This window comes from Rhamphochromis sp. 'chilingali', assembly GCF_963969265.1.
Source record: "Rhamphochromis sp. 'chilingali' genome assembly, chromosome: 11".
Taxonomy (NCBI): domain Eukaryota; kingdom Metazoa; phylum Chordata; class Actinopteri; order Cichliformes; family Cichlidae; genus Rhamphochromis; species Rhamphochromis sp. 'chilingali'.
Genome location: NC_137938.1, coordinates 10,578,484 through 10,606,242, shown reverse-complemented (window position 1 = coordinate 10,606,242; position 27,759 = coordinate 10,578,484). Strand labels below are relative to the sequence as shown.

General features: G+C 39.5%; 1 protein-coding gene across 1 annotated transcript in view; it reads right to left on the bottom strand.

The window, feature by feature from the left end:
- The window catches only part of cdkal1 (CDK5 regulatory subunit associated protein 1-like 1), a 259,938-nt gene that overhangs the window by 152,862 nt on the left and 79,317 nt on the right, over positions 1 to 27,759 (bottom strand). The window contains exons 6-8 of the mRNA XM_080896109.1: positions 27,462 to 27,510; positions 22,019 to 22,139; positions 3,124 to 3,227 (exon numbers count right to left, since the gene is read on the bottom strand). Coding sequence (XP_080752235.1) covers positions 3,124 to 3,227; positions 22,019 to 22,139; positions 27,462 to 27,510 — 274 coding nt within the window. The remainder of the gene's footprint in view (positions 1 to 3,123; positions 3,228 to 22,018; positions 22,140 to 27,461; positions 27,511 to 27,759) is intronic.

The window sequence follows — 27,759 nt, the reverse complement described above, 5'->3', positions numbered from 1 at the left end:
AAAAGTGTTTACCACAAATCGCATTCGAATAAATCCTATAAGTCCTTTTAAAATTCCTTAGATAAACCAATCAAATACCCCCAGCGCTGGGCTGACTGGCCAATCAAAATTAGCATTCGTAGAAGCGGCCTAGTTTTACTTAAAAGCCATCAAATAGCAAATCAAATTGCAGCGTCTATTTGTGAGGTTCAGTTTGTTAGAGTTAGAAAAAAGGTGATAAATAAAGTGAGAGTGAGAGAAAAAGGGGCCCTGCTGCACCAGATGTGTGTGCACGTGTGTGCGTGCGTGTGCGCATGTGTGTGTGTGGTGAGAGAGAGACATTTGAAAACAGTCAACAAGAAACAGGTTAGCAAACTGCACGTTCCCTTTAGATTAGATCTAAGGCTTGGATGGTGAGACCTCACATCTTTTCTCATCTCACTGTCCATGTCGGTTTCTGTTAATTCCAGCTATCTGTAAATCATAACCTTCTGCTTCCTTTTTCTGTGTTTTCAAAACAACAACTGTCTCTGACACTCATATTTCCTGTGCTGTAACGGATTACTCCCCACCCTACACTCAACACACGCGCAGACAGTTCCCATAACTTCAGAGGACATCACTCTGACTTGCACTAATGTCACAGACTTGTGCCAATCCCGTGGTTCTCAAATTGTGGGCTGGCCCCCTTTGGTTCCTAGTTGGCACAGAGCCAGCACAGGGGATGTGTGAACAATGGGCATTTTGACTCTGTACGTTTAGACCTGCAGCGTTGCAGTGGTGCAGTGTGGAGTGCTTTCATTTGGGGGACAGTGACAAAAATATCTGAAGTATCCGGTAGTGTGGGTAACTCTGGTTGGTGTTTGTGCTATTGCGGGTCCTTATGTGCAGCCCATGCAACTTGTGTTAGTGTTTAAAAAAAACACAAACACTCAGTTGTATCTCCTGTTTGAGCTTCTCACACATGCTTTTTTAATCTTCTGTGCGGGGCTTTTTTAATTTTGCACTTCTTCCTCTTAAACTAAAAAAGAACACACTTTTTAACCAATCAGCAGCCTGTTTATACACGGGATTATTACTTGTACATGTTGATGGCTTCTTGGCAGAGTGTACAGGAGTGTGCCTCCATATAAGTTGAATTCCTACAATCCCTTTCATGGACACACAGAGAAATGCAAACTTACACCAAAGGTAGGACGATAAAAATTGAGTGACTACAGTTTATATTTAAATTTAAGATTCAACTTGGAATGAGCATTGCTCGTGACACACACAAGCCTATTAAGGTTATCCATTGTAGTGCATGAGGCCCTGTAATTAGGAGTGAAAGATGTATATACTGATTTATGTATTTACTGTTGGTAGTTAGCAATGAAAGCTAAACCTGTTTTTGAATCTATGCATGTGTCTTCCCAAAGCCTGAGTATACCCTGTCTTTCTAACGGGCAGGTGCGTTTCTTCCTCCTGATTTCACCCAAATCATACGACCATGATCGTAAAAACATACAAATACACACCAAGGTTCAAGCAGCTGGTGAGTTTGTCCTTGACTGCCCACCCTGTGGCAGTGGCATGGATGCAGCTGTTTTAGAGGGTTCAGGATGGGATTTTAAAAGCCGTGTCCTTGTCAAGGGTGGACTCTTGGTTTATGTTTGGGGGGGTTTTTGGAGGAGAGGGAGGGTTAATTACCCTAATATCGAAGGTTGTGTAAAGACCAGCACTCACATTGCATTGAAAGTTCCAGGCTCGTTGTTTATGTCAATTAAAGTATTCTATTAGCTGTGCAGGAGCAATTAGCACACAAGGATATTTTCTTTTGGGAAGTAATACAACAGACACCAGCGTTATCCAATCAGTTCTGAGCAAATTATATAACACACCTGGCACAATGCAGTACAGAATTTATTCATCTCTTTCTCATGCAAGCATCGCAACAGGCATCCCTGCTGCGATGCTTGCACTCGGATGGAAAACTGTGGCGCAAACGTAACGCAAAACAACTTTTTAATGATTTAATAATGATTTTCATGACACTTAGCATTATCAGTAGTACATTTGGGAGCCAGGATCAACCTGAACGAGTAAATCCTAAGAGTCCAGAACACAACAGCCTGGCAAGTCCTGTTAGTGGGAAGTTCTTACGGCAGTGGGGTGAAGAACAGCATAATAAGAAGTTTCAATACTTTGCGAGAGGTTTTATATATTTAATTTTATCTGTAGGTATGAGGCTAGAACGCTGTTATAAAAGAGAAAGGAAGAAATGTACCTTTGTCCCTTTTGAACTTAGCATGTTTTTGTGATTACTGTGAAATAAGTAAAGTTAATGGCAGAACAAATGGATTTTTGTCATCATTTTTCATGTCTTTGGCAGGAAGATTTTGTGCATTAATACTTAGTTTTACAGCAAAGTTTGAAACACAATGAGCTCATGGATAAACGCTGGTGTTAAAAGGGATAACAGAGTGACCCTAGCTAGTTTAAACAAATGAAAAACAGGCTTTTTTAATAGACAGTTGGCTTTTTAAAATGCATATCATAAAATGGATGATAGCGCCTCGATAATTAAGTTAGCCACTTGTGTCATGAGTGCGTAGACTTGCCCTTGACTGACCTGCCTGGGGCTCTAACAGAGGCATGGCCTGCTGTGCAGTTAGGGATTCTGGGAGTGTGCTCTTAAGGAACAGATGCCAGCGCACAACAGCTGTTCCTTTGGCATCAAACTAGAGCCAAATGGCTGGAGCCTCCACCCAAGAACAAAAACATCAACATGTGTTACTAAAACCTCTCCCTCTTAATAAGACACACACACACACACACACACACACACACACACACACACACACACACACACACACACACACACACACACACACACACACACAGGAGTACGCTGAATCAGAACTTAAGTGTCTCCACAACCACAGAGACACCGACACAACCTTTTATACTCAATTCGAGCACAGTCAGGGTCAAAATCCACCAACATAAAGGAGAAAAGGAAGCAAAACAAGAATGTGTCACATAATTTTTTTTATCTCAGTTATCTTATTCTAAACCAAAACTGTAACTGAAATTGAAATTCCAATAATTGCACAACCCTGTGTAGTGATAGTGTGTGTCTGTCTACAGAGAAAAGGTACTCACCCTGAAAAGACTGCCTTGCTCTCTCCACTAGCTCCTCTATGGGATAACTGGCCAAGTCTCCTCTTGCATGCTTCGTCTTGCAGTAGGTACACGCATTCAGACACCTACACCGACAGAAAGACACAAAAGAAAATGTAAAAAGAGAAAGATCGAGCAAACCTTCACTTTTGACTTTATTGAAGAAAACATGTTTTTTGCTTTGGGGGCTTGTGTTTCAATCTTTTTGTGCTCCATTTATATCATACGGCACAAATCTAATAATATATTAAACATCAAATGAAAGCAGCTGGTTGTATTCACCAATGCCATTGGAAATGGATGTCAACTTAAATGAACTATACTCAGCTCAAAATGTGAAGGTGGAATATATAAATGAACAGAGACTTTTAACCTCCTAGGACCTGCCGTCCACATATGTGGACATCACATTTTGGGTTATTTAGACCAAAATACTCAATTTTGCTCTACAAGGGCCTGATATCCACTTACGAGGACATTATACTGCTACGGTTCTATCAAAATTTTAAATGAATATCCTCATTTGTGGCTCTCATTTTTCTTAAAAACAAAAATAAGGTAAAAAAAAATAAAAAAAATCTGGTAATTCTTTGTTTTTACATTCATCAGGCCCCAATATGCCCAAATATCAAAGAGAAATTAAAAATGCATGTCGTGGAAGAGTTCGGGTCTTAGGAGGTTAAAAGGAAAGTAATGAAGCTTGCCCTGTCAATTAAGGAAAAGCACTAAAAGACAGGGGAGAGTAAAAACTGCTCTCTCTTTCATAAACTATTTGAAAGGATTAGAAGTGACCATGGACAGCTGTCTCAAAGACAAACAGTGGAAACGCTAGAGTCGCCGCATTGTTTTGTTCAAGAAAAAGGAGAGGCTTGATTCAAATTGACTGTGAAAGGAAGGGAAAGGAGAATGAAGCAGAACAGAAAAATGAGAACAAAAATAAAACTGCCTCACACTAAACCCCTGAGTATGGCAGGGTGTAAACTCCGGGAGAGTGCTTGGTTGGGAAGATCAACCAAACCACACTCTATTAAAACCATCTGATGAATTTAGATTCATTTTCAGACCTCGAATTTGTCATTGTAGTTTGAAAAGTACAACCTGGCATTAAAAAAAAGTTTGTGCGATGTGTTAGCATCCTGAACTGCAAATCAATTACATCCTATATTAAACTGAAAATGGTAAAACACACACACACACACACACACACACACACACACACACACACACACACACACACACACACCGACAGTATTACAAAAATAACTGTCTCGTTCAGGTGCATTTTATGGATTTAACATCTTTTCCAGCCAACTGTTGTTGGCATGGAATTTCTGAGGTTACGTGAGCATATGACATCTTTGTATTTTCTATTTTCCATCTAATTTTATTTCTATGCATTTTTCTTTTTCTGGCTTTTTTTCCCCTCGTTGGTTCCATTAGTTGCAAGTACATGTTATTGGGTCAGTCTGAATAAAACGCTGTGGCATCTCATTAGCAAAATACTGCAAAGTAATTGGGGGTAAAGACCCAAACAAACTCAATTATAGCTAATAATGGGCCAGTACTTCTACTCTTAAAGAAAACCTGACTGTCCATTAGCACAGTACTACTAATGGAGGCTTCTAACCTTGGGAATACATTGGGTACAACTTTGTTGCTAAAGCTGATCATGGTAACATAAAACAATGCTTGGGATTTGTTATATATGCATCCTAAAAGCAGCTCAGTTCTGGTTCGCTCAAAGAAGGAAGCAAGAAGAATGAGTTGAGTAAAGTTTGAATTATCTGACTGTTTTGCTTCGCTTAATGCGCCTTATAATCCGGTGTGCCTTATGGTCCAAAAACAAAAACAGTAAGCATAAACTGCATCCTTGACATTCACGGAAAAATAACATTGATCCCCAGAAACCTGAAGCACAAAGGACAAAATTTGTGGGCCAAAAAGTACTGCCTCACAAAAGACACCACTAATCACACTATGATATTACTCCATATATAAAACAATATTGTGCTCAAGAATGACCATGTTTTTCAATTAGTAGGATGGTGGATTCGTTAATCCTGATAGTTTCCACTATCCAGTGAGTAATGTTGTGAAGCATCTCGCAGGTGGAAGCTGGGATCATCTGTAATATGGTAACATTTTTTTATATAATCGATATACAAGAAGTGATATATAAATATGTTCCGTAGAGGAAAGTTCAGCTGTTCTTCCTCTGATGGTTCATAGTTAAATACTGGATCACATTTAAACCAGTGATAAAAAAAAAAAAGGTTAATCACAGTATATCTACAGAGCAGATACACTACAACTTTACACAAATTCTTTGTCAAAAATAAGTAACACGCAATAACCTAAAGATGACAAAAAAAGAGGTCATTCTGTTACGGCACAAACAGCTACATTATACATGTCGATCCACTTGTTCCACTGCATTTGTTGGACCATCTAACACCTCGCACACTAAAATGCTGCAATCCCTCTCTTATAATCGTTCTGACATTCATTTAAAATAGCAGAAGAATTTTCAATGACACAAATCACCACAACGGTAAAAGAAAACCGAGCTATCCATCCATCCATCTCTCCTTCTCAGAGTATTGCTTCGCTGAGGGCACTAAAGATGGCAGCTAGGTCACAGGACCTTGCTGTGGAGAAAACACAGACAGATGGGACCCCGTGTGCGTGCACACACACCGACACACACACACACACACACCACCAGGGGGTCAATCCATCTTAATGTGATCAGGCCCAGCTGAATGGATCACACCAACATTAATCTCAAGAGACAGTCAGTGGCCTGCTTGTGTGTCTGTGTGTATTTGCATCAGTAACGTGCAATGTGTGTGCGTTCGTATGGCTGTGTTCAAGTGTGCTGCTGTTGCTGAACATTTGTCCAGTATCACAACAATGCATTAGCGGTTTCGACTTCTCCATTAGCCAGGACGGTCTGTGACAACTAGACCAACGCTGAGCGCAAGAGGAGCCTGTGTCCCTCCCTCGCTGTGGCAGGCACATGCACGCCTTTACTTTGTATTAAAGTTGCGATGGATGATAAATTATTTGAAATAATACAACAATTTTAAAGCTGCTTTTACCATTCAGGAAAACTAAGCAGCTGCAGTGACGTAAAGACGCACTTTGATAGTTAAATCCAAATATTTCTTGGCCTACTTTATATCTGTCCTTGCTCCCTCTTCTGTTTTGTCCCAGTTAATTAAACCACAGAGGTAGCTGTTGTACCTGACAACAGTGTAGTTCATCAATGTGTTACAATGAGAAAGGTTACCTCCCCAATGTGCGTGTGTGCGCGCGTGAGATGAAGACGGAGAGATTGTGTGGTTGCAGCCTTGAAAAGGTAACAAAGGGAGGAAAACCCTGAGGTTCCTCTATACATTTGTAAGCCTGCCTCAATACACACACACACACACACACACACACACACACACGCACACAAACAAAGTACAGTTCCCTTCGGGAAGGATCCCTTGTGCTGCATATTAAGAACAAGAAAATCATTTCTCAGTGATAAAAGTATTTAGAATCTAGACATTAATTAGAAAGCTACACATTAATTAGAAAACAGCCATCGGTGTGTATTAGTGTTCGTCGGGGCTCGTATTGTGCCAGCTTCAAAACGCAATTATGAAAACAAAGCTTAAACTGCGAGGGGAAGTCTGAGCGCCATGCAAATTGTAAAGCAAGATTAGTCATTGCGCTTATTGTCGAGACAGGGAGACGCTGAAGTGGGTATATTAGCAAACAAAATCTCCAAACTGCTGTTATATGGCTGAACAATGCCTCGAGCCTGTGAGTTTGCTGTTAGTGTCATCTCAAAGTCAAAGTGGAGGTGGCGAAATAATATGGAGTCAAGGAACAAAGACTGCTGACACAATGACGTTAAGACCTATTAGGAGCAATGAATAGAGGGGTTATTAGTAATTCAGAAAAAGATTGGCAGTTAAAACCCATTTCAAGTTGCATGGGAACTGCACACACACCGATGATCTTGTGTAAGTCATAAAAAAGGCAATATTCATCACATCAAATATTATTAGGAGCTCTAATCATAAGGGTTTGGGATTAAGCGGCGCTTGTGGCGCTTAGTCAATGGGGGTTAAGTGGAGTTGCGAGGGTGGGTTTGAAACGACACAGAGATTTTACTTCATTTTTCAAAAGTGTAAATTTGTGCGAACACTTTTCTACGGTGGCTCGCTGACTTGTGACGATTGGTTAACACTCTGAAGCTGTGTGTTAGGTAAAAAAAAAAAAAAAAAGTTTTTGCACCAATATTTCACATGAGGATTGGTTGTTTTTGCGTATTTGTGTGTGCATGGATTTCAGTGAGCTTCCTTTCATCTACGAGTGTGTGCTCTAATGCAGCTGGGCCCTGTTTCTCTCTGTGTTCAATCCAGCCTTTGTTCATGACCTCTCGAGTTCTCTTATCGAGTCTCATGTTCCCCGTGTTAAATACTGAAAGAGCTCTGTGTGCATTTTCGAAAATGTGTCACATGTTGACCCCGCGTTTCTGAAACTACTACAGCAGCTTTGCTTGTTGTTTTGACTGAAAAAAGTCAGCGTGAGTATGTGTGTGAGAGCGTGTGCGCTTGTGTGTGAAACCACATCTCCACGTCCACGTAGTAGCTGTGTTTTCCCAACTTCTTGTTTTGTCTGTAGTCTGACCTCGAGACGGTGTTTGTGCTAAAGTCAATCAGCCTATTGTTGCTGGAAAAGAATGGTGCGATATTTGTTTATTTTGGAACTCACTGATAAAGTGTCACGTGAAGATATGCTATGAGGTTAGGCCTACAATCAGGCTGACTGAGTCAGGTAATCGGCTCACTTCTCTGGCTTACTAACCACTTTGCACTCTAACTTACTTGATTTTTAAGTCCCCTTTTTGCTGATGATCTGAATGCTGAGCTGACTCACACAGTAGGTAGATTCAGAGGTCAAAAGGATCTGCACACAGTAATAACCGTCAACTGACAGCTTGTTTTGCTGACTTACTACTTCATGCAAGTCACTAGACAAAACAGTGGTTGGAGACCGCAGGTCGCCTGAACTGATTGTGACCGTTTGCAATGAACTTGTGATCTTGTTGCTTGAAGTTGATGAGCAGGTCTGCAACCACTTGCAAACAGCTGCCATCTTCAAAGCAAGTTTGATGTGTCAAGGTGATAAAACGGCAAGACTGAGCCAGTCTGCTGTCAGTCTGCAAAAGAACTGCATCAAGTTGGCAATTACATGTAATGTGTGTGTGTTAATATGGTATAAGTTGTCCACATATACATAAATTTAAAGTAAACAACAATTCACATTAACTACTTACATTTAGAGTTCAGCTAGAACCTCAGATTTGAAACAGAAATTCCTCCACAAACCTATTATTATATTGGAATAAAACCAGAATAGAACCAGATGACAACCAGTTTGGTTGAGTTCCCTGTTGCAGAGAGATGCACTGCAGATTGACTAAAACAAGTTGGCAACGTCTCTAACTACACATTAGAGAGAAATTATTTTCAAATGCAGTCAGTGTGCAACAGAATTTTTACTCCATTCTTACTGAATTATCAAGGAGTGACTAGTCAAATGCCTTAAAGTGGACCTATTATGCTCTACCATGTATATAGTGTGATACAGTGGTGGTTACTCACATAAAACATGGCTAAAGCTTTTTTCTTCCTCTTGGCTCTGTATGACGTCACTAAAAGTCGATATCTGCTTTAAGCAGATGAACCGAGGGGCTTCAACAAAGCCCAGTCTAAGATAAATAAGGGTCATTTTAAACCGTAAATCATGCAAAGCTACTCTAATCAAATCCACAAATAAAAATATGCAGCTGGAAATGTGCATAACAGGTCCACTTTAAAGCTGTTGTCATTTTACATCTAGCAGAATCTTTGCATATATTAGAGGATGTAAAGGAATTATTGAGACCTTTTAAAATGTTTTGGGTTTTTTCTCAATTAAGAGTTTTCAAAAGGTTCCTAAACATTTTATTACAAACGTAACCACTCTCTTCTTAAACTCCATTCCTCTAAAGCAACAAAACAAAATGACTGGACTGGACTGCATGTGTCTGCACCACTACAGATAATGTAGTGGAAATCACCTCATTACTCGGCTGGTGTTTCTTATTGACAAAAAGTTGCTGCTTGAGTCACAAATCTTCTCTAAAATAGTCACTCGTGTGTGTGGTCTGGGTGTTGCTCAGATTGTAGGGATGTAAATTTGTTTACACCGTCACAGTATGTCAATGTGTTTTCCTTAGGAGGATAAAAAAAAAGCTCCTGTAATGTCTGTCATCAAATTTTTAGGTGAAGACATGTTGTTAAGGTTGAAGTAAGCTTAAGTTTTGACATGTAGTAGTTATGGTTAAAGCTCCAGAACATTTCGAACTGAACGTAATGCCCCCTGAAATCATGGACACACTAATAAACTACTGTGTGTATGTGTGTGCACGAGTGTGTGTGTGTGTGTGTGTGTGTGTGTGTGTGTGTGTGTGTGTGTGTGTGTGTGTGTAAATTGTGTTTGCCTGTGACACACTGGGACTAATTCAGTTACTCAGGGGTTCTGTAGCATAATACCTTGTAATGACACACAATCTCATTTTGTCCAAGGAGACACATCAATCTTTTGGATTTACTGTGGGGAGCACAGTCTGTCCTGGTGAGCGAGTGTGGAGAATAGTGTACGGAGTGTGTGCGTGTTTGTCCTGAGCATATATTTGTGTGTTTGTGTGTTAAGCAGTGGGAAAGAGGGAAATGGAATAAAGTGTTCAGACCACTGGAGCTGAAAACTACCCATACATTGGTTTGATAAACAGCAGGAGAGGCCACTGTGGTACACAGCTAGAAGATGTCTGTGTGTGAGTGTGTGTGCCTGTCTGCATATAGTCGTGTGTGTGTGTGTGTGTGTGTGTGTGTGTGTGTGTGTGTGTGTGTGTGTGTGTGTGTGTGTGTGTGTGTGTGTCAAGAATGAAATAGAAAAAGAAAATGAGAATTCTGTTGTGGAGGTGTATGTGCGTGTGTGTCTTGTGCTGAAGTGCAAAATCAAAATGAGATTGTGTGTATATTGGGCATCCATGCGTCTCTGCGACTGTTCACACATATGTACGTGAGAAGAAAACCTTTTGTAAACACCCTTCATTCTGCTGTAATTCCACTTTTCTGAAGCACATCAGCACATTTTCTCCATATTTTGTTGCTGCTTGACATGATGTATTTTCACTTCTGCTCTTTCAAGAGAAAAACAACACAGAAAAGAAAAGATGAGATCATTGACCAACGGCAAACAAAATGAAAATGCAGTCAAGCGGCGCGGTCCAACGGGATTCTGTTGTACGACGTGGAAGAGATATGGACCGATATCATGCAGAATGACTGTGGATATTAGAATCTGAAGTTAGAGAAAATATACCTGCTTTGATTATTAGGTAAAAAAAAAAAGATGTATAGGAGAAGGAAAAAGGAAAAAGAGACGTTGATCTCGAGTCCCATTGACTTCCATGCTGTTGCTATGAAACTGAAATTACAAAACATAAGTCTTTTTAAGTTATCGAATAACTTTGCTAATGAGTTTGCATCTCTCCATCTTTTCTTCTTGTGTGACACTCCCCTTTAAAGCAGATACTTTTCTATAACACCAACACCTGTATTCCTTTTGTAACATTAGCATTCTTAAGTGCCTATAGGGAACAAATAAATACAAAAAAACATTTAATAAAAATAATAATGTTTGCCTTATGCCGGATGCCCCACCTGATCCAACCCCACAGGGATTCGTGTCTTCTCCCAGGATCGCACCAGGAATCTTTCGATTATGCTATTCCCAAGTGACACCCTCTATAAAGTGCGCACTCAATGAGTTTTGCTCTGACTTTTTACCTTGCTTAGTCAAGGAATGTGCCATATAAATACATAAATCAATCATAATGACATTGATTGATCTGCAAAGAGAAACGGTTAAGAGGACTAAGAAAAGAATCCAAGCACGGAGGAAGCTCTGAAAGTGAAACACGCCAATCACATACCGATGACTGTCATTTCTTTTCTTGGAATAGGACCAGCATGATTATTCAAAGTCAAAATTAGAAAAGCGAACTGAGAACTAAGAGTTAAAAATACACATAAGCACAAAAGCTGTTTTTTTGCGTTGTTTTTCAGAAGACCGATCACAGCGACACACTACTGATGGCGAAATTTAATGACAGAAATGATCATTTTGAGCAGACTGGAATTAAAATGATTACTGAAGACGAATTTAAAAGTAATCCTATCAGACATAGAGGCTAATATAACTTCTAAATATGAAAAAAAAGGGCTTTCTCCAAATTTTGTGATGTTATTTGCTTGACACTTTAATATTTACTGGGGAGGCAATATTCTTAATACTGAAATATTAAGACGGGCAGCACATGCTCAAAAACTTTTGCACAAATTTCACTGAAGCTAGGGCTGTGCGATATGACCAAAATCCCATATCCCGATATAAGAATTCTATCATCCGATAACGATATAAATCACAAAAATCTCGGGCAGCTTGACTTGCAGGAAGTGGTTCCAGCTGGGCGTCATGTAGCTGGAGTCGAGTGTTTTAACAGATGCATGAAACGATACATTTTTAGACATAAGTTGTAACAGCCGCCGTTTCTTTTTGAGTATTTATTACACGGCGTGCTGTGGGGAAAAGCCTGTTCTAACGTTTGAGTCTAAGGTTTATTTTTTAGCACCTGACGGCTCTTTTTTGCTTCTCATCCGTAGATACTCTGCATCCTCTTTCACGTGATTCAGTTTATTTTGAAAAGTCTCAACAGGATCTTGAGCTTTATTGTGAAAGGTTTGTGGAAAATAAACAAGCGGACACGCAATGGTTTTACCGTCGTTGTTGCTAACGACAACGCATAAAAACAGGCGCTTGTCCGTCTGTAGTGTGGTTATATTACATATAAGAGAAAGAGAGCACTTTAAGAAATTAATATAGCCACTACAGGGACCATCAAAACCATGAAAAAATATTGCCGTAAACAGTTCATTTTGCGACACAACAAAACAAACGATAGCGTAAAATGAAACGATAGACGTTTTTATATCGTCATCCGATATATATCGTTATATCGAACAGCCCTAACTGAAACAACATTGAGACACAAGCAAACAAATTAAACTACAGAATAAAATTCACATCGCTTTCTGTTTAAATAAGAAACACCTGCCATCCAGCACCTGTATGCAGCTTTTTTGTTTCAAGTAGCGTGCATTGTTTGTTGTTGCTAGCTGACATGCATGTGTTCAGAACTGGCCAGTGGACCATCTCAATCCAGCCTCCAATATCCTCCAACCTTAACAAACCTTCCAAAGATAAAATAAAAAACTACACTTAAATCAAGTCTCCACCTGCAGCAGCTTCTGTTAGGGTGGCCTTCCAACTCGCACACAGCAGATCAAGGACTACGATACCCAGGTGCTCTTAAAAACGGCAGGGTCTGAGTGTGTCAAACTGTGGGATGAAAGCATCTGAGGACTGCCTGTAGTTTCTTCCCTCGTTTAGTTTTGACTAAAGCATTTAGACCTTCATTCTGATCCGTCCTTGTTACTCAGGGATACGTAATGTCAAAAAAACAGGAGTCATAAAGTGATGTTGTATCTGCAGCTTAACATCTGAGTCCTAACCCTGCTCTAAGGCTAATTGATTTTCTGTGCACCAAGACATTAGTGACCCCAAATTTACCCCACTCTCAGCTGGCTAAAGTGTTGTGCAATACACCTTAGACACAATGGTTAACACAAATCTACGTGAAGGTCAGCACTAAAGTTGATAAGGCCTATTATTCCACTGTGTCGGCTCGGAGAGGGGACACAAATCACAGGAAACAAGGAGGCTAACACATAGGGGGCCTCCCGGATAACACAAATATGTTCACAATGCACTCATACATACATTTTTTTACATGCTCATCTGGCTTTGTTTACATTGTGTCTGTGTGCATAGCGTAGGTGTATTTTGCTACACTGATTGTGGTTGACTATATAAATACATAAATGAAAACAGCAGATAACAAAATAGAAAAAATAAACTGTTTTTTTCTTGAGATTATTAAAGCCAAATACAAATAAAGCATCTAAAACCGTCACGTGAAACGTTTTAATCATCCATTCAAATCCCTAACAATGGATTCATGCGATATTCAACACAGTAATGGGAAGATAAATTAGCTTTCTGTTAAGTAGATAAGAACATTACTATTAATGTCACGAGGTGAAAAGAAGAAAAAAAGAGAGAGAAATCAGGGACAGGATAGAAAACCGTGAACAAAGGAGAGAGAATAAATTGGTGTACAAGTTCCAAGGTTATCCATTATAGTCCCTGGACTGAGAAGAGCAGCAGCTACAAGAGGAAGAAATGTTTACTCTCCTGTAACAAAAACGAAGAGCACTGAAATTTATCATGCACTCAATTTTCTGATCCTCCGATCTATTTGAAACCTATTGTAAACCTAATATGCAGGCATCCAACGGTATATTTTTGCATTAATATTTATTTTAATTGAGATCTATAAATTAAAAAAAAAATGCACCATCATTCCATTGGAATATTTTGTTTCAAAGTTTTTTGATACCTCTTGATATTAGCAGTTCAACTTCAAACTATTTGTTGCAAAGGACGAAAAGCCAGCACAGCGCTCAGTCGTCACGGTGCAGTCGGCCTTCGGGCAATTCTTCAAATGTGTTTCAGAGAGCTTTGAAACACATTTGAAACACAGCCTAGTCTTGCTGCCTATTCTGATACCATCCTGTCCACCTACTGGTCTGCTGGGAGCAACAATACAGTTAGTTATTGGTTAGAGGTTAGAAGACGGGATCATGTGCACCTGACTTTAACACGCTGCAATCTCAATGACAGAGAGAACTGCCTGAAATGCAACTAAACAGAGAACGGGGAAGAGACAGCTAATGAAACGTAATGAGCTGTAACAGCGGAACAAAGGACTTTTTTTACGCCTGGAATCTAATGGCAAAGGTTGATACAGACACAGCAAGACACACACACACACACACACTTAATGACCCATTCTGTGCAAGTGGTTGTAAATTCCTGTTTATGACACTGAAGCACCACATCTGAACTTGCTCACAAAAGGGTTTTGAACACACACACACACACACACACACACACACACACACACACACACACACACACACACACACACACACACGTCCCCAATGTTTAATCAGAATTTGACACCCAATCCCAATGTCTTGTTTATTTGCCTGTTCTTTTTTGTTCGTTTCCCTTTTTTCAGGGAGATTTTTCATTATATACAAAGTTTATTCCAAACACTTTGCATTTTTCAGCCCTTCGATGTATCGTTGAACGATCACATATTAAAATCATAAAAATATTTGAAAATACACCCCACATAAAACACTCACAATTAAGTTGGCCACTATATTTCAAATAGTGTTTAAAAATCCAAAAACAATCGCCGTCGGATTTTCAATCCATGTAAAACAATCCAAAAACAAATAATGAGGAGGAAAAATTATACCAAATAAAGAGCACAAGCAACAACATGAAGTCAACATCAAAAATATAAGGAGCGTGGTTTTCAAAGCAACAAGATCTTATTCAAAAACTCTTCATCCCATTCCCACATCTATTGCCTCCATTGCTTCACCACTCTCACTGACTATTCAATGTATCCACAAGGTGTGAAAAAGCCTAGGTTGATAAACATCCAAGTTCTCAAGGTTTGAATTACATGGAATAAGAGGCAGATGACACTATGATTTTCTCATTTTCTGGGATTATCCATTTCTGTACCACCTCTAAAGCTTACAGAGAATGGTCCAACAAAGAGAAAATATCCAGTTAGTATCAGTTCTCTGAGTGAAAATACCTCATTGATGTCAGAAATCAGAGGAGAATAGACTGAATGTTTGAGCCGATAGGGAAATAAGCGCTCATTAGAACAACGGTATACTTTTAGAACTAAGGTATGCAGAACAGCATCTCTGAAAGCACAGAAGATTCAAGCAGATGTTTGGATATATTGTGCATGATGATGGCTCCAGCAGTATAAGACCAAGAGCCACTCAGCTCAGAACAGGAAGGTGAGGCTATAATTCACACATGCTCACCAAAAACTGGACAACAGAAGACTAGAAAAATGTTATCGAGTCCAATGAGTCTCTTCTGCTGCAACATTAAGATGGTACAGTCAGAATTGAACATCAACATCATGAAAGCACGGTCCGTCTTACCTTATGAGGTAATAAAGTGGTGTAACGGTTTGGGGGATATTTTCCCTTCATACATTGGGCCCATTAGTATAAATTAAGCATTATTTAAATGCTACAACTTGAGTGAGTATTGTTGCTGACCATGTCCATCATCCCCCTATGACCACAATGTACCCATCTTCTGATGGCTGCTTCCATCAGCACTTTCGGGATGTGGTGGAACGGAAGACTCACATCATGAATGTGCAGCAACTGTGAGACGCCATCACGTCGATATGGACCAAAATCTCTGAGGAATCTTTTCAGCACTTGCTTGAATCTATGTTATGAATAATTAAGGCAACCCTGAAAGCAGAAAGGGGCCCAACCCACTACTAACAAGTGACAGCAAAAGTGGCCAGTGAGTGTATATTTGCAATACAACATGCATAATATATATGACTCCCAATGTTTGGAAGTGTGAAAGTGAATCCAACTCAAATCCAAAATCGGAAGCAAAATGAAACCAAATTAAAATTCCCAGCTATTTTAAACAAGCTATTGTTGAACCAATATTAAAGAAACCAAATTTGGACCCATCTCTTCCAAGCAGTTAAAGACCAATATCAAAATTACCAATGGTGTCAAAGATCTTGGAAAAAACAGTTGGAGAACAACTTAACAACTTTTTGGAGAAGAACAATGTTCTGGACATTTTCCAGTCTCGTTTCCGCAAATTGCACTCCACTGAAAAAGCTTTGCTTAAAGTGTCTAGTGACATTCTGATGGCAGCAGACTCTGGAGAGTACACCATTCTGGTTATGCTGGATCTCACCTCTGATAAATAGGCTGAAGGACTTGTTTGGGATAACTGGTGTTGTTTTAAAATGGTTTATGTCATATCTATCTGCGAGTTCTTTTACTGTGTGTATGAATCATGTGTTGTCTGAATCATCAGTTCTGCCTTCTGGGGTACCTCAAGGATCTGTTTTAGGTCCGATTCTCTTTTTGCTGTATATACTCCCTATTTGTCTCAACAAATCAGCTCTGGATCGCCTTCGAACTCTACAGAATGCCGCGGCAAGACTTTTAACTGACACAAACAAGAGGTCACACATTACTCCAGTTTTGGCTTCTCTTCATTGGTAAATTTTAATTATAACTTCTAGAGCTCTGCACAGTGAAGCTCCCCAGTATATCTCTGAACTGTTAAAACCTCATGCTTCATCCCGAACACGTGGGGATCGGGCTTTTCGGGCACTGGCACCAAGGCTGTGGAACTCCCTGCCGTTGTCTTTACGCCGTCTAGACTCCACTGACTCCTTTAAAAAGCAGCTGAAGACATTTTTATAGAAACGAGCTTTTGATTTTAATTTTGTTGCCATGATGCCAGGTCTCGCTTGGAAATGAGATTTTTAATCTCAATGAGATATTTTTACCTGGATAAATAAAGGACTAAAATAATTAATTTCTTCACTGTTTTTTTATATTATTTTTTTTTGTATTTCTTTTTTTATTGTGAAGCACTTTGTGATTTTTATCTGTGAAATGTGCTATATAAATACATTTTGCTCACTTACTTACTAAAATAAACCTACAAATGATATAAGGATCAATATCACAGGAACATGGTGGCCCTTTCAAAGTACAATCCAGGACTGTTGTTCATTTATGTAGCTAGTAAAGACAACTAAAAGTAACTGTGCTACTGGCCAAGAAGAAATCTAACAATGTTTCTTTAATACAAAGCCGAGGCTACGTATGGCCTAGCTAGACTACGGTGAATGTATTCTGATGAGATGAAATTAACTTGGTGGGGGCGGAAAGCCAATCTAATGTGGATTTAACAGGAGCAAATGAAATTAATATGCAACTTAATGAAACTAATATTGTGAATCAATCTGAACACAAAATTACATTTTCATAGGTACTCCCAGGTGAGTCACTGTGCCAGGCTTTTGGTAGGATTAGCAATAATAAAGCAAAGAGGATGGTTCCCTAGGTTCATCTACGAGACCCAGAATAAAATTATCATGTGCAAAATAATTTATTTATTTCTTCTTCTTTTGGGAGGGGGTGTGTTTGTTTGCTTGTTAAATTGAAAATATGAACTACTTGACCTTTCACTCTGTGATCATCTAAAGTTCTAAAGCTCAGAGTCGTCTAATTGTTGGGGTTTTCGCTGTATTGTTGTAGTGTCTTTGCCCTAAGCACTTTGAGATAACTGTAATCTGGCGCTTTGATTTACTACATGTTGGATACCATTCTAAAATTCAAAATAGCACTAGTAAAATTCTAAGAAAAAATATCTTAGACATGGCAAAAAAAAAAAAAAAAGCATGGAGATATCAACCGGGTTTAAGACACGTTCAGTTTTTAAACCCTAAATTTATACGAGATTTGCAACTTTTCAAAGATCTGTGGAAGCCCTCCACCCTGAAGCATGACACCTACTTGACATTTGGCAAGAATAGAAGAGAGCGCCCTCAAATCAATGCATCCCACGAGTTCATATAAAAAGGCAAATTGGCAACAAACTCGAGACATTAAAAGCTACACGAATGAAGACACACACACATAAATGGTTTTGAGTGTTCTCTTCGGTTATTTTTAAAAAAAGTGAATGTGAGCGCCTGTGTCCCACACAAGGATTTCTCTGTTTTAACAGCTGACAAATGTCACCAGTGATGTCACCAAGACCTCAGAGGAATAATTACGACTGATCATCCAAAACTAGAAAACATAAAGGACACATTTTGTCTTCTTTCCATTACACCCCCAAACACACACAAGCACACACACACACACACACACACACACACACACACACTTTAACCTTAAGAGGACCATGTCAAATTACTGACAGCAGTGGCTGACCAGCTCATACAAAAGCGCATATTAAGCTTGGATTTTCAGTAACATAAGTGTTATCTGGAAGAGATTTGGTCGATTCACCCAATCAAATATTTGAATAATACACTATTCTGCTGAAGCCGTTTTGGTTAAAAACAAGAGGATTTATTTGTTGCCAGCCCAACCCTTTGAAAAACAACAGCGAGATCATCTGGATCAGACACAGACCTCCTGCTGGCAGGAGGCTCCAAGAGACTGACATCTGCACACCCATACTGCAACACAAAGCCACAAACACAATTCATATACAGTGGTGTGAAAAGTCTTTGCCCCCCTTTCTATTTTTTCATGTGTTTGTCACGCTTACAGTAAATGTTTCAGATCATCAAAAAAACTTAAATATTAGACGAAGATAACAGAAGTAAATACAAGATGCAGTTTCTAAATGAAGGTGTTTATTATTAAGGGGGGGAAAAGTTTGTGAAAAAGCAACTGCCCCCTAAACCTAATAAAAGGCTGGGCCAACCTTAGCAGCAGCAACGGCAATCAAGCTTTTGCAATAACTGCCAGTGAGTCTTTTATGGTGCTGTGGAGGAATATTTGCACACTTATCTTTGCAGAATTGTTGTAAATCAGCCACATTACAGGGTTGTAAAGCATGAACTGCCTTTTTAAAGTCATACCTCATACCATATGTCAATCAGATTCAGGTCAGGACTTTGACTAGGCCACTGCAAAGTCTTGATTTTGATTTTCTTAAGCCGTTCAGAGGCGGACTTGCTGGTGGGTTTTGGATCACTGTCTTGCTGATCAGAACTGTTGTGCTTCAGCAGTTCTGATCAGCTGGTCACACCTGGGAAACTTCACCACTGTTCCATGTTGTTGCCATTTGTGGATAATGACTCTCACTGTGGTTCGCTCGAGTCCCAAAGCTTTAGAAATTGCTTTATAACCTTTTCCACACTGAAAGATCTCAATTACTTTGTTTCTCATTTGTTCCTGAATTTCTTTGGATCACGGCATGATGTCTGACTTTTGAGGATCTTTAGGTCTACTCAACTTTGTCAGGCAGATCCTATTTAAATGGTAAATGGACCAGTTCTTGCATTACGCTTTTCTACTCTGGGCACTCAAAGCACTTTATATAACTTGTCTCATTCACCAATTCATACATGGCTTTTTTCTATGCTTTTCCTATGCAAGTGCTTTCTATCTAACCTTCACACACATTTGTTCATATTCCAACGATCACTTCTTCACACAGGGCCATGTAGGTTTGAATTTATTCTCCCTTATTATTAAATACCTTCCTTTACAAACTGAATTTTGTGTTTACTTCTGTTATCTTTGTCTAAAATTTAATTTTCTTTGATGATCTGAAACATTTAAGTGTGACAAAAAAAAAAAAAAAAAAAAAAACAGGAAATCGGGAAGGGGGCAAACACTTTTTTACACCACTGTATCTCCAGGTTTAAAGACCCGCTTAAGCAAACACAGCAGAAACAGTCAAAAGCGTTAGTGCAAAGGTACACAAAGCAAGAGTTACAGATATTTAAAAAAGAGGCTGAAGTTTTGAAGTGACTAAAGAAGTGACAGAGCCTAAGGTTTATTTACTGAAAATTATATACATATGTTAAAATATAAGAGCAAGGAAAGTGCTGAAAAAAGAAGAAAAATAAACCGTGCAGCTTCAAATATTGTGTCTTTCAGACCAACCAGGAATAAACCAGCTGCACTATGGTGACCAATTTTAAGCAACACTTAGAACATTACAGAAAAGTGCTGTCTCTGATGTGCACACTTGATGGCAGATGTTGCAAAAGACGATTTATTTAATTGAAATCCTGCCATTTGGACATGCTAAATTTGACACCGATCAGAAGTGTCAATTTAGATGAAAAACAGTGGCCGAACCAGTTAAATGTACAGATTTTGTACTTGGATCAGCTCAAATGTGGTCTAAGAAGCTTTACTCTGGAACTGAGCTCTGCAGATTATGAACATCTGAAACACAACCCGCTCTTCAGGAAAGACTCCCACAACTTCTCAGTTAACCTTGGAGTATGCATCCATTATCATCATGTATGTTGTGTAATAATAACATCACTTTGAACACATCTTTGAGGTAAAGGATGATACTCTCTTCGCTCTAGAAGTACAAGCACGCAAGTGAGGGAATACAACAGGCTATATATTTTACTACCACCAACAGCAATGCTAGTGGTTATACACCAAAACTGATGTTACATATAATGACTTCAATGACTGCAGACACTATATAGGGAGACCTTTGCTGACAAAACAAATACAGTTTTAAGCAGCAGCATGATAAGCATGATCTTATCACGTTAAGTGCGAAAATAAGCATAAGAATGCTGCTGCAAGTAGTCCAACAGATTCAAGGAGAAAACTAGTAATTCAAGTAAAATCTTCAACCCCCTCACTGACTGTAATAAATGTAAACACAAGAGGTTCAAAGAAAGAGACGATGCACTGCTGATTATGTGAAGTCTACAACTTCTTAATGGTGCTTAGGAACAGCTTAAGCTTGTTTACTCGACAGCTAGCTAAAAAGCAGGAGGGCCTGAACACATCTGTACAAGAACAAATACTGTGCATTTAAGCCTAGAATGCTATACTCATAAAGAGGATTATTGCTTTGGTACAAGAGTACTTGGTCTGGGAGTCAAGCCATTAATATATAGACCCGGAAGACATGCATTCGGATGATTGATGGATTATCCTCAGTGGAGGTCCAGCACTAGGAATTAGTCTGTCATAACCCTTTTTAACTAGTCTACTGAGAATATAGTGCATGAGTTAGAGGACACATATCTGTAAACAACATAAAATTCACCCATAAAGTCCAGCTGTGCAAGAGGATGTAGGTCTCAGAGTCTGTGTATTTAAGACTTAATTATCAAATGTATATAAATTGACAAAATTTAGATATAATGTAGAAAAACTATTTTTAAATTAACTAGGAGTGACTTAAAAGGCAAGATCCTGCAGATCATCACAGCGATGATGGAGAAAATGCGTTTTTTAAAATTATGCTTTTGTAATAGTACACTGAGAAAAAACAGAGGCATGTTAGGCACGCCACTCCCCTGCTGATTCAGCTGCATTGGCTCCCTGTCAAGTTCAGGGTCCAATTTAAGATCATAATCATGACTTATAGGGCCCTGCACAGTGTAGCTCCAACTTAAGTGATCTTCTTCTTTCTTATCACCCCAGCAGGTCCCTGAGATCTTGTGACCAGGGGCTGCTGGTTGTCCCGCATACAAGGTTAAAAACAAAAGGTGACAGAGCGTTTGTATCAGTGGCTCCCAGACTCTGGAACTCACTCCCTTTGAGTTTGAGATCTGTAGACTCAGTCATGTCTTTTAAAAAGCAGTTAAAAACCTGTCTGTTTAAACGCGCTTTTGGTTGATTTTGTTTTGTTTTAGATTTTAATGTCCGTTTTCTGCCTCTGTAAAGCACTTTGTGATTTTATCTTGAAAGGTGCTATATAAATAAAATTTTACTTTACTCCTATTACATTTCCACTTGATAAATACCAATATATGTTCATGAACATACTCAGATTTCATACACGCATGCACACCTTGTGAAGTGATTTAAAATACCCTTATTAATTAGGCATAGAGATGCGCTGCTCAAGTAGCTGAGCAACCACAAAGAGAGAGCACACCGACATGCACATGCAGCAAACTGGGAAGGCAATAAAACTGTATTCAGTTGTAACATAAACACTTTAGGCTGTGTTTTCTGTTAGTGTCTCCGTGTCCTACCCGGTGTTAATGGAGATGATTTCAATGAGAGGGTTCTTCCTGATCTTGGGGAGGTCCAGTCGAGCTCCTCCAAGTCTTCGGCCTCCATCTTTCTTCTGACCCAACAGACGAACCGAGTGGCCTGAAAAACAACAAAAACAAATCGTCTCACATAATCAAATGATCCTACTAAAACGCTGACTGACTATCACACTACTGTCCATGTGCAGATGGATGCAAACATGTTTAAAAAGGCACACTGAAGTATTTTTGTTGCTGTATTTTAAATGCCAAATCTGAATTGCACTGCTAAAGAGAAAAATAAATACAATATAACAGACGTAAGAAACATTTTGCCCGTATTGGTTGTCAGAGCACTTGCTCTCTCATGAGTATGTCTCTCATCAAACTTACAATGCAAACAATGAGATTATATTTGCATTTCACCCACAAGCAAAATGCCAAACAGAAATCAAACTTCCCATTGTGCAAAATCGACCTCAAATAAATCGCTCTCATCTACTGTGGATAAATTTAGTACGAACAGGACAATGAGCAAAGACATAATAGCAGATCGAAGCACATGCAAACAGGGTTTTTCCTTCTCAGAAATGGACTTTGGGGCCTCTGGCTCTCATTAACACTGTTTTGGGGTTGGGAGGGGTCCTCAGCGTGTGCCCATGCACACTATAAAAGTTGGTATCCAACAAAAAGTACAACCAAAAAGAACAGACCCATCCTATGCCTAACAACCTCACACAGACTAGGGGTTAACAAACACAATGGAAACACAGTAGGAAGAGGGTAATAAGGCCCAGCTGAATACAATTAATTACAAAGGCAGGAAAAGTAAAAAAGGAGGGAACAAAGACGCAGAAAGCCACACTGTTTGTCAACATTCAAAAGAAAAAAGGAGGTAAACTAATAGACTGACCAAGAATAAAGTCACATAAAAAAATTGAAAAAACCAAAAACTGATAATATTAGAAATGAAAAAGGGGATTCCTCTACTTTACTCACAGTGAGAACTAACAGAAATTATTTATATTTGGCTATCATAGTGTCAACCAAGGCAAATGAAAATCCACAGCTGAGCCTAACAGCTAGTGACATCTAGCCTTTGGTGTGTGGAAATGGGACGCAGTACTCTCTCTTCTCTAACTGTTTAATAGGCTGCTAGCTAGCTGTGTGTGAGATGGAGGCGCTGAGGGATGGAATTGTCTTCCTGTTTTCATCCGCAATACAAGGGTCTCTTGGGAGGGTGGGTTCAGAGCAGGAAGCATGGTTATCAATTGGTAGATAAAAATGACAATCTGCCCCAGAGGAGGACAAAGAGCCAATCGCTGATGCATGACTGGTCTTAATATCCCAGTACAAGCAAGGAAATACAAAAATGTCCCTTGTGGAAAACAGCTGGGATTTGGACCACATTTGGCCCCACATTTTTTTTTCCTCCCCTGGATCTGTGCATCCACCCTCAGTCATGAAACAAGGATTGAAAACTCATGCATGTGCTAATAATGCCCTGAAACATTTGGAATATGTGAAATGTTAATGGCTACAAAAAGTCACAAGAGTAATTTCGGTGCAGGTTTGTGGTAAAATCTGTTTTTAGAATTCCCTCTTTTTCTACTTTCATATTGAACATTTATTTCTGCGCGGTGGGAAAATATACTTACTAAACATAATTGCAAACACAGACTTGTCAGGAAAAAGCAATTACCAGTATGGTGCTGGATTTCCAGATGTTTTTTTCCCCCAAATAATGAGCTTGTCCATTCTAATAAAACTGGAAATTGTCATTCCCCACATACTCCTTTGCTCTCTAATACTGCACAGGACCCCTGTCACTGTGACTACCGCAGAAGACTCTAGAAATAATCTCACTGCCAGCATGGAGTCACTCCAGGAACGTACCCAAAGCCAAATTCAATTTCAGGGCCTAGGGGACCATGAATGGGAAGCAAGAGATAAAATAGCTAATATGACTTGCTGAAGAAAACCAAAGAACGCTTCACTATTTGTCATCTCAATTACAGAGTTTACAGAGGCCAACTGCTGTGATGGGCAACCCTGCATAGTCATAGACACACACACTCCCGTCTACTAATACCACATTTTCTTGTGACTGACTGCCCTCCTCTTTTTCCTTCTCAACTTTCCTCAATCAGTTCTTTTCTTTCCTTTAAATCTAAACTGCTAGAAATGTCCTATCCACTCATAACATCCCACTAAAACACACCAGAAAAGAGAAGGAAGGAAAGGGAATGATAGATGGATGTGAAGCTAAGATTTGTAGATGCTTGGATGATGATGAAAGATGTGTAGGATAGCCAGATGGATGGTTTGGAGGGAGAGGTAGAACGCTAAAAGGATGACCTGTTGACCTGTGTCTGATGTCTTATAAGCAGAGGGTCTTGTTGAGCTTTCTAGGTTGATTGTAAAGTAGCAGGCAGGAATGGGGGAGAGCTGATGGGAATGTATTGAAAAGAGGGGACAGAGGTGGCAGATGAGAAGGACGGGAGGGTTTCCTGTTTTTCCATTTATCCTTTCAACCTAACTCTTTATTAAATATGTAAGACCGTCTTTGAAAAAGCTGTTTATGTCCTGACCAAATCTCACACCAACCAGTTTTGATGGGAAATTTTCTCACACACGCATCAAATGCATGAGCGCTACAACGCCAACAATTCCGAAGAGTGCTTCCCTTAAACGTCATCCAGGTTTTGATGCTTTACAAGGAAGATTTTTTGGTCACATTTAGAGGGGCTCTCTCAGAGCGGATACGATACTCAGAACATCTTCAGATGACTTAAAACATAAGTAAAAGTCCTAGTTTTTCTTTCTTCTTACTTCACTTACTATCATCTGTCTGCATCTGTTCAACCACACTTCTGCTCAGTTTTTTCCCTCTGCATTGATAAACAGGTTATTAATACTGGTGAAATAAGGCTCACAAGGTTATATTCTCTGATTTGTAGCTGCACACATAAATTATCCTAACTATGCTTTTCCTACTCCCTGTCTTTGTGTGGCATTCACACACCAACTATAAACTGTTTCCTTAACGATAAATGAATATCAGGTGAAAAAGTACTATCCAAGGGCATTTCTCAGTGAAAGAATATGAATATTAGGAGTCTTAATAATAAAAAAGTCCCAAGATCAGATTATTAGTATCTTTTTGTGGGTTTTTCCATACATTCTTCTCGATTAAAAATATTTTACTCTTTTACTCATTTGTTCTTGTGGTGTGTATTTGTCTGTTGAGCATTGCCGAGAATCATAAAAGCTGCCCTTGTAAAAATGTGTATCCACGGGTGTCATTAATGTGTCTTTTTTTGTTTTTCCGTAAATGGAACTGCCAGTGGGCTCGGAATACAAGACGGAGTCAAAGCACGGGTTGTTGTTAACAAGAAATTAACTTGTGGCACAACTAAAACAAATTGATCTGGATAATCAAGCTCGTAACCACAGTAACACCACCACCAACAAATAAATAACACTGTATAAGTGAGCATGCACCGACTAAGCCAGGGAGTCAAGCTGAGATAACACGACGGGATAAAAACACGTGCTATCATATACTACAGGTAGTAACTTGAAGTCTTTATTGCACAGATGCACTATGATAAAAAAGCAGCTTTACAACTATGATGTATCCTCATGACATCAAGGATGTTTAATTCATTTAAAGCCTGGAACTAAATGAAAAAGTCACACACGCTAAGAAGCGAGTCCCCAAAAGCATATGAGTACTCTTGTCATGTGGAAAACAGGACCTGCAAGCAATTTTGGCACAGCAAAGACCTGTATCTATTAGCAGTTCATTGAAGTAAGTATTTTAGTAGCCATTACGATAGGCAAATCCCCCAGCTTTAAGGTTTATGCCAAGGCCTCTGAGACGAAATAACAGCTCTCAGTTTATACGAGGTCATAAAGAACAGTAATGATACTGGGGAAATTAGTTTCTATGGAGGGGCTGATGGTGGGAGGAAAAGGGGAGGGAAAGAAACGGGGGGTGAGAGGCGAAAGAGAGGAAGGGAAGAGATCAAAAGATGTAGGAAGGGTGGGAGAAAGAAATGGGGAGAAAAAAAGACAGAATGAGCAAATCACAGAGAAGAAAGGGGGAATAAAAGTCACAGAGTAGATGTGTGACTGTGAGCTTGTGTGTAGGCTCACAGTTTAGGCTTGATGACACATTGTAAAATTAAGCCTTAGTTCAGCTGTCCTTCATTAGAGTGAACCCTGCAGTGCAAAGTAGTCACTCAGACGCGCACGCACACACACACACACACACACACACACACACACACACACACACACACACACACACACACACACACACACACAGTGTAAACTCAATCTGTTCTTTATTAGAGAACAGCTGGGGGTGTATGACAGCTTGACTAGACTCACTCACACTGTAAACTCTCTCTGACCGTCATTAAACAGCTAAGTGTGGTGGTTCGCTAACAGTTTAAACGGATGACCTATAACTGCCATGTGTGTCTGTCAGTGAGCTGCTCAGACAGAGAGGATCATTTAAGAAGCAGCTCAGACAGTTAGATCGGTTTCAACAAAAGCTGAAGACTTTTGCTTTAAAATACACATTTAAAACAATTATTTAGTCAAATGTTGTTGTTTTTTGTTGTTTTTAGTTTACCATGACAACATAAAAAGCATGCTCTTTCCATTCACTTTGGAAAATACTACATTTTTTAACAACCTTAACACTATTATAGCTAATAATTTTTGATTTTTTTAACAGTGTTAGTATAATATTAAGTCATCAGCATTTGATTATGTGCTCTTCTGATGCAGTGTGATACACTCTGATTCTTACTGGTCAAGTAGACTGTAGTAAGGTAGTAAAAGTGGAGAGACTAAAATAATACACGCGGTGGTTAGCATGAGCAAGAAGGTCCTGAGTTCAATTCCACCATTAGGCCTTTCTGTGTGGAGTTTGCATGTTCTCCCCGTGTTTGCGTGGGTTCTCCCCGGGTCCTCCAGCTTCCTCCCACAGTCCCAAGACATGCACTTAGTGGGGATAGGTTAGTTGGAAAGTCTAAATTGCCCATAGGTATGAATGCGGGAGTGAATGTGAGTGCGAACGGTTGTGTGTGTATATGTGTTAGCCCTATGACAGACTGGCGACCTGTCCAGGGTGTACCCCGCCTCTCGCCCTAAGACAGCTGGGATAGGCTCCAGTGCCCCCCGTGACCCTGCCAAAGGATGAGCGGAAGCGAATGGATGGATGGATGGTTGGATAAAATAATACATCCTTGGATCTTATTCCTTCCATGCATAAGTGCAAATTTGTTTTGTGTTGTAGTCGGGATATGGATTTGTGTTAGAGGACCTTCGTTTTGAGTTTAATTGCGGTGGTTAGCATTACGTTAAAGACCACGCAAAGACCGTAAAACAAGAATGCGTGTGTGTGTGCCTTTCTGTGGTAAAATACCTTTAACAGCCTCGTCCACTACTTCCACCACTCGATCAATCTGCTGGACCTGTAACACAAAGAAACAAGAGAAAACTTTATTGATCCTGAAAACCCAAGTCTTCACAGTCAAACAGAACCCTGATATTGACGACCCACAGACACACTGATACTCTGATCCACATTTAAACAAGGTGGATATGCAAATATACACAAAGGCCATATGCAATAAGAGCAGAGACAAACAAGCGCAAAAAGCTACAATCACCAGGCAGGATTAAGGAATATGGATTTCCTAAATGCCACTGAGTGTTTATTG